Source organism: Doryrhamphus excisus, chromosome 3 (assembly GCF_030265055.1).
Source record: "Doryrhamphus excisus isolate RoL2022-K1 chromosome 3, RoL_Dexc_1.0, whole genome shotgun sequence".
NCBI classification, from domain to species: domain Eukaryota; kingdom Metazoa; phylum Chordata; class Actinopteri; order Syngnathiformes; family Syngnathidae; genus Doryrhamphus; species Doryrhamphus excisus.
In genome coordinates, this window is record NC_080468.1 from 29,559,855 (window position 1) to 29,575,466 (window position 15,612).

The following is a 15,612-nucleotide window of genomic DNA, read 5'->3' on the forward strand; positions in this document are numbered from 1 at the left end:
GGAATTTTTTTAAACGACCATTTCACCATTTGTGTATATAACTCTAAATATGTCTAAATATAAAACTATTTAAATATAAGTATACATTTAAAATATTTGGAAAGTAAATATATAAAAAAGAGTCTGGTTATGTGTTGGCATCAAGAAAAATGGACTGAAAAAATTGTGGCAATGAGACCTTTACTTTTACTAGTCAAGCATCGACAACGTTTTTTCCTTTTTGGTAGGCTTGGTTAGTGATTGGATTTTGTTTTGTTAACAAGTTAATTACTGCTTGTAACCACTGTCATTGCCATCCCCACTTACACTAAATAAGAGAACTAGGTGAGGCAAGACATGGGTCTGGGAGGGTGGGGTCTATCCGTTCCAACAGAATCAGTCTCGTCGCAACACACAGCAGAGGGCAACACACCACTGATTAACTCAAGTTAAGTCGACAGGGCAGCCGGGTAAGGGCTTGCTGACTGGGGCTGCTGCCCACCCTTTGTCTATATGTGCCCTGGGATTGGCTGGCCACCAGTCCAGGGTGTACCCCGCCTCTACCCAAGACAGCTGGGATAGGCTCCAGCACCCCCGCGACCCTCGTGAGGATAAGCGGTAGAAAATGAATGAATGATGTTTTTCTCTCCATGTTAGCTTGACTGTTGTGGTGACTGTTTAGTTGGGGTGGTTTCTTTCTTTCTTTTGTACTGGACTATGTAAGACAGGATGACTAATAATGAACTGGTTGCTCTTGACACGTGGTTGGGTGCCTCAAGCTGGGTGAGGGTGGTTGGAAATGGGGTTTTTATTCTGTGTAGACAGGGAATAATATATGTTTTGTTGGGATGAGGTCAAAATCTGGGTGGTTAGGACATCTTCCCACTCCCGTTCAAACATGTGTACATTTATATATATATACGTAGGTATTTTTTATTTGTATTGATTTTGGTTGGTTTGTTGTGTTTTGGATGTTTTTCATGTTCGAAATAAACTTTAAAAAAACCTCCACAAAAAATGGTCGCAGCAAAAAAAATAAAAAGTACGGGAAAAAAAACAGGACAGGTTTCCAACGGGCTCTACAACATAGGTTTTCATGATGGAGAAATCTAAAAATGTATTGTAGATGAAATACTGATATTACTGAACTGATATTTATAGTGTAAATCACAATATCACAGTTTTATGTATTTCCTGTTCCTTTCAGTCCTGTTATTTATCTTGGCTTAAGAAACTCAGCATGGGCTCTTTTTTTTTTTTGCAAATTATACGGCAAATATTCAATGCATACAACATATTAACCAACTTTGCTCTTCTATTCAGGCTTTGCTTGAATGGAAGAGCAAAGTTGGTAAGTTCAAGAGAAGTTGAGGGTGTTATTTGACACCCAACCAGCCCCAGGCCTGCTCCCAAAAAGCCCACCATTACCATTAATATTCGTATATTCTGTACTTCCTCACAATGCTGAAAAGTTCTGCACACTTTCCCCTTCAGTCGGGGAAGGAGAGACGACCCCATCATTTAGAGAGAGCTGACAAATGCAATAAGCCAAAAGGCGGCCTCGAAATGGGTTTTAAGATATTGTATTACTCTGTTTATGTAAGACTACGTCTTAATTATAGCATGTGCACATGTACGTGTGTTATTGTGCGTCTGCCAGCGTCCTTGTGCGGTCGCCTAATTGCCTGTGATAGGCTCGGAAAAGTGACATCATCCCCAGATAGTCTGGATTTGCCGCAGAGGTTGCACCGGGGGTCAGGAGTGAAACAGTGCTCCGGGATGCGGTGGGGCCAAACAAAAAAAAGAAGACGCACGGAGCAGAACACAGCAGCCACCATAAGTCCATCACCGGTGAATGTAACTGCTTTGGACGTGGTGAAGGACTGCGGGCTACGTTTATGCATCTCAGTTGTTTTAATCTTTAGCTTTCATTTTCAGCAATGTTTGCATCATGGCAGGCTTTATTGGAAACAGCTGAGAGGAAGTCTATGTAGATGCTGATATGACATCATACATATTAGGAATACAGTAAATAATCACAGTAATAAGATTTTTGTATGTTCTTGTTTGTTATATATATATATATATATATATATATATATATATATATATATATATATATATATATATATATTGTAATCTGTATTTTTCTATTACATAATATAAAGCAAGTTTTAAAAAATAAAATAATTAAATAACAAATTAAAATACATTAAAATAATAATAACAAATAAATTTTAGCTGTGCATATACTGTACATTGTGAAGTCTGTGTAAATAAAGATTAGATAGTTTCCTCAACATTTTTGTTTGCTTTTTTTCAACAAATCACTTTGACATAATGCTGTACAATGCGTGTCCCAAAAAAATACTTGCAAATATGCGGCTGTGTCCACCTAGTGGCCATTGCTTGTTATTACAAGGCTGGCATTGTTTCACCGGAAGTTGTTCTACACAAGTGCAGGAGGAGGTGGTCTTGGGATCCATTACTGATAACTTGTCGATAAAATTTGGTAAAAAGGAGCACATTATCAAATGTTTTCCATCACCTTTACATACAATAAACGACAACACAATGGTTACATTAGTACGCGGTTTGGCAAACATTTGGGATTTTTGCACCCCCCTTTCTCCGCGTGGAAAGGTTCGGTCCACTAAATCAGGTGCGACATGTCTCCTCCGAGCTTTGCTAGGTAGGTGCTGTCACGTCAATTTTTTTTCAAAATTAACCTCCAAGAACGCAAAAAAGTGGATAAAAGTAATGCTGACATTATGCTATAAAGTGTTTTTTTTAAGAAAGTTGCATTTACAGTAGCACAAACGAACCTGCTAGCTTGACGTGTACTGTAGTTGCATTTCGCCGCCATTTTGGTCTGCATTCATACATCAACATAGTTTAAGGTTAGTAAGATATTTTTTATTACATCATAGCCATTTCGGTATCAGTACCTGCATTTCCTACATGAAGACAGACCAGCGACTTCATCGGCATGTTCAGTTGTTCAGTTTTAGTTAGGTGAATTTGCACAGTACGGGCGTAATGAAGTCATATAAACCAACAATCAACTAGGTAAGACTTTTGTGTTCTACCACGTTTGTCCTCAGGGGGGCGCCATTGTTTGAGATTTACTTCTGTTTATTTTACAACAGCAATTTAACCCCAGATGCACATATTGCTCTTTTTATTCTTTATATAGTTGCCACCTTGGAAACAAACGTCAGCTAACAATTATCTCGGCACCCTTCCATACATATAGTGTTAAATAGAGCGAGAAACGACAACACGCGACAATGTTGAGTCAGCTGCGGTTTAAAAGGCCGCAGTGCTTTGTCACTCAGTCTTAGCGCACAATCAATTCCTGTGTGAAAGTGGACACCCTGGGATCAGGTCAATGGCAGGTCTTAAATAACAAGCTGAGTGACACACTTGTGTTGTGATTATGTAATGCGGCGTGTAACACAATAGCACGGCCGGCATTGTTGTCGCTCTCCTCGACGTCCTTACTCACACGTATCAGATGTACAGCCAGAGAGTCACAAAGCAATTCGAGCACTCAAAGGGGTCAATTGCAGGTTGATGAAATGGTCCGGGTATGTGCGTTATGGTTGCTTTGCTTGGAATTTGGGTGCCGGTTTTCAGGTTTCCAGTTGAGCAGCCTGCTGTCATTAGGCTGGTGAAATGCCTGCTACCTTCACATGCTGATCAAATATGTATGAACCCAGCATATTTCCAGCCATGTCATCATGTGTTGCCTTTTTATCAAGTGGTCCAGTGTTGTTTGTGGCGCTGTATGTAATTTGTCTTGTTAGCAGGCCAGAACATGAGACCTTACTCCATCTACTGAACATTCATGCGGGGGCGATGTGTTGGCAGAGTGCAAGACTTTTATTTAGCGATTAGTTCACTTTCAGATAATTATTTTAATAATACAATACAATACAACAAGAGTGCAAGACTTTTATTTAGCGATTAGTTCACTTTCAGATAATTATTTTAATAATACAATACAATACAACAAATCTTTGTTGTATTATTATTTATTAGTATAAACATTTTGTCTTTGTCTCTTTACATTTTGCTTTTAAAATGCTAATTTTACATTGACTATGTAAAGAGTCCCGACTGAAGAAGCTACGATGGATGATGAATTCACTTGAAGCGTGGATCATCCCAGTGCATTCCTTGGTCAGTGCAGCCAGCGAGGTGATCGCAGAGTATCGTTTCCTCCAAGCGAGCGGGCCCATTTTCTGGGTCAGTGGAGCCCTCCAAAGGGCCAATTGAGTCTTAAAGGGGCGCCGTCACGCGTACGCCAGCGCTCCACTGAGCAACGACGCCCTCGCCACTTTGCTTAAGTCAACATCTATTGTTGTTGTTTTTGTTGTTTTCTAACAGTTTTGAGCAGGGGCGTCACTAGGTTTTGAGGACAGGGGGGCTTACCCCCCTGGAGATGCACAGGATATGAATGAATGTAGTAGACATTCAAAAAATCCCCCCCAAATCCATAAAACAAATAAGGAACAAGAACCGGGATATAACTTTCCCACTTTTGGACAGATTTAGTAGAGATACTCAATTGATCTAGGCCACCATTAAATGTACACAAGTACACACAATCTACACTGCAAAACCGCTGCTCAAGCTCTGCAACCATTCTGTCCAATGGACAGTGATCAATGATATAATAATCATTATTATATTATTAATTAGCCTATTATTATTGCTATCATTATTATTCTTCTTCTGATTATTACTACTATTAGTAGTAGTAGTAGGCTAGTATTAGCCTGCTTATTGGCTTGCTTATTAGCCTGCTTTTGCCCTATTATATGACATTTGTCAGAGATTGTTTTTGTAAAAAAAAAAAAAAGAATTAAATCTATAAAAATATCAAATTATTTAGGGGGGCTTAAGAACATTAAAAAAAATATTTTAGGGGGGTTGAGGCCCTTGGTTTTGAGGTTGTAGTCTGAGCTGTCAGCTGAAAGTCTTATTGACAGCGGCAACTCGTGGGCTGGAATGCGTGTCAACTTTTTCACGCATTTCTGCAGCTCCAATTCCGACTATTCTCTCATGAATGCACTCACGAGAGTCGTCAAGAAGTTGTTTTTATGAAGTGAAGGTCAATTCTGAGAAGTTGTGGTGAGTGGTGTTGCTGCTGTGTGTAATGAGATGACAGATCATAACAGACTTTTGGTTCCTATCTGTGCTTCCATCAACCCAGGATGAGCTCATGTAGTACCGTGTGTGTGTGTGTGTGTGTGTGTGTGTGTGTGTAGTTGTAGTCCAGAGAGATTCCCTAAATGAGGTTAAGTCACATGAGGATGACTAACTGTGCCCACAAATCAGATGATGTAACACAGGCGGGAGAATTTGTGTGCGTGTAAACTGGTATTACTTTATCTTAATTCAACATCCAAACCAGAAACAACCAATTTTCCGCAACTGCCAAATGTGATACGTGCCATTTCTGACCTCCTCTGAACTGTCATACCATGTTGTTCCTCCGGGGGTGGCAACGAGTCATCTAACATCCACCCATTTTCTATGCCCCGGGGTATGCTGGAGCCTATCCCAACATTACATTGGCCATTGGCAGGGCACATATAAACAAACAACCATTCACACCCATGGACAATTTCGAGTCGCCAATTAACCTATCCTCTTCTATCCAAATACAAGAAGAAAGGAGTTTTGCAATCAGGCACCGCCGGTGCGTGGGGCTCAGTAGCCGTACGTGAGGGCGCCGTGTTTACTAAGTGCAGACAATCTTGGCAACATTGGAATTGTAAATGTGGTCATTGCACATTTTTTTGCAGGATTGCCCATGTTCCAGACGTTGGTGAGCTTGTAATTTGCATGCATTTGGGTAAGACGCTCCCTGTTTGCACACTCTATCATGCTACACAGACACAAAATAAACACGGTGCTAACACAGTGAAATCTTCCACAAAAGGGTGCAGCAGAGTGGCGAGGGGGGCATGCGTACCGTGGCACGTCCATATAAGGAGGTCTGTCTCACTGTGACATCCATCACAGGGAGCCAGTGTTAGAAAAAACTCTCTGAAACCGAGCGTTCGGAGCCATCCAAACTTATTTCAGGGGTCCTTGAAATGTCATTATCTGAAACGTTGGCATGGTTTAACACGAGAATACAACATTCTAGCTACATTTGTCGGTCAGAAAAGTGGAAAAATCTCCAGTGACTTGCTCTCAAGCAATATTCCGTGCTTGCTAGCGGGCTAGCGGGCCTTCACTCCCAGCCTCTCTGCGCTCAGTGGGAAAAATGATCTCACGGTGAATGATCTCATGTTAGCAGGAGCTGACCTCAGCACCGCTTCACCTGACACGAGCTAATGGGGCGGGGAGCGCTCACTCGGCCCCGCTTTTCCTCCTCCCAGGAACTGAGCTAGCGTTACATCACGTGGAAGAAGAAAATTAAAGTTAAACAAGGTGTGTTCAACCGGGAAACTCAAATATCTTAGAAACACATTTTGACAATGTTTTGCAAAATGACACAATAAGCTGTGTCAGGTGGAATCGTTCCTTTCAAGACATTTTTGGACGCCAAACCCAAGCAGAGCACTCCACATGTCGTCTCGGAGCATGTCGTCTCCAGTTCTGTAGAGCTAAAATAACATGCTATGAATCTGTTTTTACTCTCAAGTCATGACCGAGCATGCTTCTGTGTTGGACTGATAATAGACATCTTTGTAGTCTTCTACTGGTCCTGCCTGTGGATTAACAGGGGAGGATTTGATGGTGGACCCCTACAGATAAACCAGCTGCAGTGCTATAATGGACATGGCATGTTTTGAGTGTGTGTCTGTGTGTGCGCATCCTCACCCAAATTAGCATGGGTATGTATTGGAAAAGTGTCAGTAACAATGTTGGGGGGGTTGACGCCGAAAGGCAGCGACAACAAGAGGGAGAGAGACATCCACAAAGATCCTCTCTGTCCCCTTGCAGCCGTCCTGCTTTGAGAAGCAAACAATGCCCCCCCCACCCCCCACAACACCACCACTGCTCTTTTACGGCCACTTTGAAAGCGTGAACGTGTAAACAGACATGAATGTGACTATTTGCACAATGAACAAGTCAAATGGGCGTGTCCCAAGGCTGACACATTGTGTTGACTTCAACTATGATTGCATGGGGCGACATACAATCCAAACCACCAAGTGACATGAGTGCATGAATGCTGACAAGAATCGACTTTTGCGAGGTGTGTGTATCGGTGTATGAGTGCATGCTTTGTGCGTTGCGTCTGGCAGCCGAGCCGGCCCGCCGCAGCTGCGTGGTTGCCGCTTCTTTTCCAAAAACAGGCCTATAAAAGCTATTGTGCCCACCTGATTGATCTTTCACAGGGCCGCACCGGCCCAGACGGGCCAGAAAGGTCCTCACTCCAAAACAAGCGGGCCAGTGTCTGCCGCGCAGGAGGCTGGGCCGCAGGTGGCGAGGAGGGACACCAACCCTCATCCCGTGCCAGCGTTGACTTTTCCTCAACGCAGCACGGCATCCTGGCAACGCTGACACTGCTGAACGACCAACCGGACTCTACTGGACCCATGTGAGACACACAAAATCCTTTACAAGAACTTGTACTTGTTTGTGTGAAAAGGTGGATGAAATTCTACCCCAGCCCTGTAGGTGGCGGTAAAGCATATTGGTGCACATTTTTCCACCACAGCGCTACCTGCTGGATCTGCTGGGTCACCACTGCATGTGGCCCAAATGCAAGTAGACTGTAACAACTAAAAGTGAAACTATATCCTTCATTCTGGATCTGCACCAACAGCCCAGGAAGTTCTTTTGTTCTTGACAAAATGTCAGTTTCCTCACCAGCAACATTATAATGTTATTATTTTTATGGGCCTGCAAACAAAGTGCAGCAGCCCTTATTATTAGACCTCAGACTTTTTATTTCTATGTCATTTTCATTATTATTATTTTTTTTTCCTTTGGCTGAGTGTTTAGCACGCTATGCATGTTCTCCCTGTGCATGTGTGGGTTTTCTCCGGGTACTCCCGTTTCCTCCCACATGCCAAAAACATGGAATAATTAGCGACTTCAAATTGTCCATAGGTATGAATGTGGGTGGGAGTGGTTGTTTGTCTATATGTGCCCTGTGATTGGCTGGCTCGCCCGAAGAATGGTTGTTTGTCTATATGTGCCCTGGGATTGGCTGGCTCGCCCAAAGAACGATTGCCTATTTGTGACCTGTAACTGGCTGGCTCGCCCGAAGAATGGTTGTTTGTCTACATGTGCCCTGTGATTGGCTCGCCACCAGCCCAGGGTGTACCCCATCTCTCGCCCGAAGGCAGCTGGGATAGGCTCCAGCACCCCCGCAACAGAAAATGAATGAATGAATGAACCTTGGTTATTAGTACATTCCAAAAGGTCCAACAAAAACCAGAATGTACAAAAACTATTTAAAACCATTTTATGAACAATTTTCAGTTTCAGACACCCAAAAATAATTTGAAAAAATGGGTTTCATAGAAATGAAGCATCAAATTGTTGCACAATAATGATAAATGAGGAATGGATGGAACTTAGAGTGGATGCGGACTTCCCGTACATCGCAGTGTCTTGTCAAAATACTGCCATGGGCAACTTTCTTTGTCCCCATGGTGGGTTATTTAGCAGTTGCACACAGTGAGTTAGCAACTTTGTTTGAGCACGACACAGTACAGGGTAAACAATATTGTTTGACTGTACTTTTTGGGGATCTTCTGTGTTTTCTGCAGTCTTTTCTTTCATGTATAAAAGTTTTTTGCCACCTGAGTGTCAGCGGCTGCTGTGAATTTTTGGGAAATCCTTTTTTGTGTGTGTGTCCCGTAGTTGAAAAGGCAGTCAAAAACACGGCGTCAGACCTCAGCAGGAGCACATAGACGAGAAGTGAGTCATCCGTGTGCAACATAGTATGTTTAATAGCATTCTCATCAACATGATGCCACGGCAGCCCAAAACAATGCAACTCACCAGCGTTTGACCTTTACAGGAAGTGCTGCTTACCCGGCCAATGCTCTTCTCTTTGTGGTTATTTTCAGGTGCGTATTGTTTGAATCCCAGCCGCACCTCAGCTCCCTCCCCGCTGACTCGGCTGTTGGCAGCATGAACGGGTGAGGATACGAGGGTACCCGCGCTGGGGGCTGGTGCTGTTATTTTGGGTGACCCCTGCAGGAGAAACTGGAAACGGTGTTTGTCCGGGCTCCAGCGTGCAACTCCAGGACGTGCGACATCGGTTCACACCAGCGCTGTTTGCACGGTGAATCCCTTTCCAGTTGGCGTGGCCTGTGAGAGAAGCTGCTCTCCCTCCAAACAAACCTTCCCGGTCGCCCCCAGCATGAGCGTGTTTGCTTAGACATGCCCACTGTTGCTACACTCTAACAACTCAACAGGGCTACAGTATCTGCAGTATTGGGGCTATTTTAGGCTTAGTAAGGCCAAAAAGGTTTTTTTAGATACACACTTTAGGTAACTTTAAAAGAAACAGTAGACCATACCTGTCAACATTTGCATTATAAAATAAGGAACATTCTCTAGAAAATACATAACATTATTTGGAAAAATAATACATAAAAATATTATATATAAAATAATATATGAGGGAAATTTTCAACGTAAATAATTTCCCTGAATTTTTTTATAGAAAATTTCCCAGGAAAATAAGACAAAAAATCAATAAAAAAACAAAATAAAAAAATAACGAGAAAAATAAATCTGGACAATACAGGAAGATTACTGGAAAAATAACGACAATTTAAAGAAAAAAAATCAGGACACTTTTCCAGAAAAAAATTTTTTTTTACAGAATTTTACAATTTCACAGTTGAATCATTACAATATTCTGGGGAAAATAACGAAAACTGACAACACCCCCCAAAAGATTTTTTTTTCTGGAGGATTCTGATCCACCACAAGGAGTTCAAACAAATGGAATGTCAGCTCAGTCAAATTCAATTCAAACAAAGTCTTTCTTCATCATATATATTACGTTGGGTATCCCCTCCCCTTTTGTGTTGTCTCTGCTCCACCGTTGCCGTTTGTCCTCTACCCCCACTCTGCTTTTTCTCCCGTCACTCACAGAGGTTTTTTAGAGTATTTGTCTCCATCGACAAAGCTTGAGCTGCCATAATGGCGTTCCATCCATCCAGCTTGAATCAATAAGCACTTTGAGTCCTCTCTCCACGGCAGCACACAGAGCCTAAAGTGTCTCCCGTCTGTCTGTCAGTACTTTTGTCTCTGCTGAGCAAGCTGGACTGCACGCAAAGAGAGACCGCAGAAGCTATCAGAACCGTACTGTGCTGATCCATGGCCGCTGACCGTGCTCCTTACGCTTTCACGACAAAGACTCCTGCGATGCTCATTACATTTGTTCCCAATTGAAGGACGTGATCAAGAACATGTGCCGTCCGTAGATGTGTGCCATGACTCAAGGGTTTTTTTTTCTTCTTCATCTTCCCCTGGAGGTGAAATGTAATCACGTGTGACAGCTTTCATTTTTGGTATAAATATTTGATGGTCCACTGTAAATATTCCTGTGTCGTTTCTTGTATGCCGTCTGCATGGCACATGGTCGCAAGGTCTGGCATTTTCAAATAGAACAAGCAACAATGCTTGACATTCTTTATGGAGATGACATGAAACATGAAATGAATGTAGTGCTTATCAGAGAAACCACCCCCAGCTAGAACAGGGGTGTTTTTCCAGCGAAGGCCACTATAGTGAAACTACAGTGAAACATACATCTCAACTTTGCGATAAAAATCCGGAAAAATACTATCAACCTAGCTTTTTTCCCTTTTTTGTTGTTTTTAATACAACTTTTTCTCAATTTTATTTTATTTTTTTTTATTTTATTTTTTTTTTAAATTTTTTTTTTCTTCTAAAAATACTGCTGTTTTTTTGTTGTTGTTTTTAGGTCTTTGCCACAAAAGACGGCCAAGAATAAATGCATACTTCAACCTCCAAGTCGATACCACCACCACCAGCCAAAACAGGGGGAGCGTGGAAGAAAAAAGGGGAATTTAAATGTAAGTGTACTGTACTCACGTATACTCTTTTACAATAACTATGTGTGGAAACAGAAGACGTGTTCATGGAGAACTTTAGTGTTTGGAAAGTAATTTGTTTTAGCTAATTAGCTTTCTGATGCAGTTGCAGGACTATCTAAAAGCTAAAAGTTGGCTTTCTGACGTCAGCCAGTGACGGTCACGGCCAACAGCTAAATGTGAGCTCGGCGCCATTGAAGAACATTTATGTTGATGTTCTACGTGACGTTTTTGACTAAAGCTGTGCTCATCTCGCACTTAGGCGAACATCTCGACATCAGTCGTCTTGTGTTGTGGACTTCAAGCACCTCAAGAATGCGGAGCTCTGGGCTGATTTACGTCACTTTGTGTGCCACTTTTCCAGCCTGGCTGATGGTCGGATCTCAGAGGAGTGAAATGAGATAAACAGGGAGAAGAAAAACAAGCCAGGGCAGGTTTTTTGTGAATGGGGAAGTTTCCCCCCCCCATCTTTTTTTGTGAATGAAAAACAACTGGAAAGTCCTGCACAAGCGCTGTGTTGCTTTGCGGTGACACAATTGGCTGCTGGGCTTTAGGGTCCACCCCTTCTTGGCAGCAACCAGACTACCAGGACTGTGATTGGCCAGGGGGCGGGATGTCGCCTTCATTCATAAGTCAGAGCACAAAGACGTGAAACTGGAGACCTTGAAAGAGAAAAAATAGGCAATGCACCAATCATCGAGCTCCTCCGGCCATTAAGAACGAAAAACAACTCTTCTAAAATGACACCAGTCCACTTTTTAAATCAGTTTGAATGCAATTCAAAGTGTAAATAAGCCACATTGACACGGTTCCAAACGCAGAACAGATCACGTAAGTTTGCTGTGCGTCATTCATCTAACTCAAAGTCCTCAAAATGCACAAATAGTTGAGCTGGACGGAAAAGAAGAGATTTGTAAACGAGGGCAACAGCCTGCTGTGCAATCACTCGCCATCACTTCCCCTGGGTGTTTTTTTTTTTTTTTTTTTTTTTGTGAATGGAGCTCATTATGCATGCAGTCTCCACGCAGCTCCATTCACAGCCATCTCTAACCCTCCCCATCCCTCCACCTCCCTCCCCAGGCTTGCAGGCTGGCTGCGCGGCTCCCGCTCGGATCGGCCCAAATGACCGCAGACGGCTGACGGATGGACCGTAACATGGATGCATATTTGGACCAGCAAGTGCCTTTCACTTTCGCAAACGTACGTATGGACCGGGCGAGTCCGCCGCCGCCGTTTACACTTTTCGGAAAGTCGCTTTCGAACTGCGAGTTCGGACTCCGCTTCGACCGAAGCCGATCCTCTCCGTCCTGCGTTAAACTTGTTCCGTGGGGGTGAGAGTCGACACCACACGGCTTGTTTTGTCGGATTTGAGGAACTAGTGGATCCTCATTGCGAATATTAGTCCGACTTGCATGTGCGCAAATTCGGTTCAGTTCTGTTTGGTTCTGCTTCACACTGTTCATCTGTCAACGTTAGTGTTTTGTTTTTTTTTGCAGAAGTCGCAAGGAAATGGGCCCCCGAATCGGCTGTTGATGGCAGGCAAACGGAAATACATGGACACAGAATTACCCCCTCAGGAATCTGAAGGTAAAGTTGATTTCATTCGACCTCTGGATCGTTACTCAGTTTGATCTCCTCCTCCGTAGACCTCTTCCAGGATTTAAGCCAACTCCAGGAGACATGGCTCACAGAAGGTAAGATTTAATTCTTTTTTTTTTCTCTTCCCCCCCCCACACATTTCTCAAATACAAAAGTGCTGCTTGTGCACACAGACACCTCATGCTTTCATACCTTTTACCATCTCATATATTTTGTTTTTTCTTTTATTCGCCACCCAGAAGTCTTTTTTTATGTTGACCTCCTTTTTGTTTAAAACAAAAAAAGAGCTTCATGGGGTGTGAGCTGAACCCCGCCGCCCCACCGATGCGACACACATGCTCATAAACATAAAAGTCAGCAAATCAATTGGAGAAAAAGGACCGTGCAGAAGCCATGTTGGAGCCTATCTCGCATCGGGCACGCCGTCCCACGTCAATGCAAACAAACACGTAGGACCCCCTCAGTCTGAGGCCGTCACACTTAACGACGGTGACGTGAGCATTAATGGAGTTGTTCTTTGACACTGCGTACAAGACAATGTGAAGCCGCAAATAAAAAAAAAGTGAGACCGGTGCCCCCGAGGTGGGACAATATGACCCCCTGCTTGCTTTTGATGTGGCCCTTTAAGGGCAAATGCCTCTCATTTTTTCGTATTTATACGCTGGAACCTTGGTTAGCATCATTAATCTATTCCAGAAGGGCCAGATGCAAGTCCAATTGGAATTGCTGCTACTTGCAACTTACTTTGACTCCGTTGCGGATTATTTTGCAGCCGTACTGAATATAGACCTGCACCGTAACCATGCCATCAAGCAAAGAACAACAGTCGACTACTGATGATGTCATTCTGACTTCTGCTTCCGCTGTATTAATAACACAACAAGACGCTAACCGGAAAGTGTACACAAACCGAGGCCACATTTTGGCATGCACAGTCAACCGCTGATGACATCATAGACGAGCAACAGCGCTGACTTCCGCTTCCTGTTTGCAAGCTTTTGTGATGAAAAATACATGAACTCACGCAGTGTATTAATAACACGACAAGACGCACGCCATCTTGTACACTGACCGTAAAATGTTTGCAAAAAACGAGTACATTTATGGCGTAAAACAAATAACAGGCTAGGCGGGGAGTGAGATGACCAAGGTTCCACAATATGTCGAACGTTTATGCCAACATTTCCATACAATATCACCATACAATACGACCCGTGTCTTATCCTGTCGTTAATACACTACGTGAGTCCAAGTAAAGTTTGTCCTCATTCGCATGGAACCCGGCTGCAAAATGATCCACATTAAGGCCAAAACAAGTCTTCCGGCTTCCATGGTATCACGGTGCTAGCAAGGACATTCTGTTGCAAATAATAATAAGGAATAAATAATGCAAGACTACAGCAAACAGGGAAATTTATGCAAAACAAAACAAAAGACAACATTTTTGAGCCCATTTAGCATTGCCATGATTAATACACTGAGTGAGTCCAACTGAGTTCTTTGTGTATTTTACTGACAATACATGAAAACAGAAAGTGGAAAAAATCAACCCTGTCCTCCATTTATGATGTCATCACCGGTTGACTGCCACAAGTTTTTGTGAATAAAACAGATAAATTGGATAAATGAACATTTCAGGTTCTTTTACCTTCAATGAAGACACAATGTGGCGGCGAGAGCAACTCCTTCTTGTTTTGCTAGGAGTTACTTCTTGAATTCAAAAGTGTTTCTCACCGTCTTTATCGAACTTCTGGCACTTTCGACTTTCTTTGGTGCCATTTTGAGATATTTTGCAGCCGTGATCAAATGAATTCAAGAAACACCTCATGGCAAAACAAGAAGGTGGTGTCCATGTTGTGTCTTTGGCATGAATCACGTCTTCAATGAGGGTAAAAGTGACCTTAAATGTTCATTTATCCCTTTCCGATATAGTTTTATGCATGTAAAACTATAAGAACGTGTTTTGTGTTGACATTGTTTGGCTTTGTGGAGCGGATCAATTGGATTGACATGATCTCTTATGGGATGGATTGGGTTAGAGTGTGACCTTCTGAAACGGATTACCAAATGAGAACAACACCTACAGTATAAACTTTATAAATGGAAAATCATTTTGATTTCAAGCTGGAAGGAATTGTTACTGTTGACTGTTCCACTTCTGGAAAGGTGGCCTTTTAAAATGCATCGCATGAATACAAATAGGATCCCGACTCCAAAGCGACACCTATTGTTGCAGTTTTATTGTGGGCCGGCTTTTGTCTTTTGAGTGTGGGACGCTGGGTGCGAAGTCAACTTGCTGTTTCTGACGCCGCATGTGAAAAGGTGAGGCGTTTGGGCAGAAGCACCATAAAAACAGCGGAGGGCGTCTGAGGGCGAGGTCGCTGTTGGTTTTGAGTCGAGAAAGCTTTGTTGGCGTTTCATGCCGTCCGTCTGGCTGATAGTTGCTCCTGGACTTCACGCTGACCCCAAAAAGTCAGTCTTGCTGAAATGACTGATGCGGGGCGGCGTTTCCAAAGTCAGATTCTATTGGCTGGCCGAGTGTGTGGAGTAAAATGCTGGAAGCTATTGTATTGATCATCAAGCAAAGGGGTTATTAGAGTCGTGTCGGAGTTCTTTATCAGTGTTTTAGGTACAGTAGAGTAATCACTTTGTGTTTTGAATTTCATGGCTTCACTTCCAAGTTTTCCAAAAATTTATTTGTGTAATGTTGGCCGAGATACACAAGCACCAGACTCCATCACTGGCACAACAGGCTTTTATTCCAGGTTTGAACGGTCGCACAACAGGCACGGCCATCTCTAATGCATGCTACGCCAAGCCAAAACTCAACTCTCAACCTCCACGTCACTTCCTGTCCGCCCCCCTACTCCACTCCCCTAGCACCGGAACACATTTACAGCAACACACATTGGGTAATAAGAGTGTAAAGGTGACTATAGGGGTGTTATTTTATGTCTAGAGGCCTCTAATAATGTTAAAA

General features: G+C 42.9%; 1 protein-coding gene across 7 annotated transcripts in view; it reads left to right on the forward strand.

The window, feature by feature from the left end:
* The first annotated feature begins 2,455 nt into the window (after positions 1–2,455).
* etv4 (ETS variant transcription factor 4) overlaps positions 2,456–15,612 on the forward strand; it is a 45,971-nt gene continuing 32,814 nt past the window's right edge. The window contains exons 1-10 of one of the 7 annotated variants that reach the window (XM_058065810.1): positions 2,456–3,048; positions 7,344–7,546; positions 8,821–8,877; positions 9,030–9,101; positions 10,904–11,015; positions 11,140–11,212; positions 11,296–11,864; positions 12,114–12,233; positions 12,530–12,620; positions 12,680–12,727. In XM_058065810.1, the coding sequence (XP_057921793.1) occupies positions 12,177–12,233; positions 12,530–12,620; positions 12,680–12,727 (196 nt within the window). In that variant the 5' untranslated portion in view covers positions 2,456–3,048; positions 7,344–7,546; positions 8,821–8,877; ... (3 more) ...; positions 11,296–11,864; positions 12,114–12,176. Of the gene's footprint in view, positions 3,049–7,343; positions 7,547–8,820; positions 8,878–9,029; positions 9,102–10,903; positions 11,016–11,139; positions 11,213–11,295; positions 12,234–12,529; positions 12,621–12,679; positions 12,728–15,612 lie in introns of all 7 variants that reach the window. The other 6 variants (XM_058065805.1, XM_058065806.1, XM_058065811.1 and 3 more) reach the window with 6 other exon arrangements.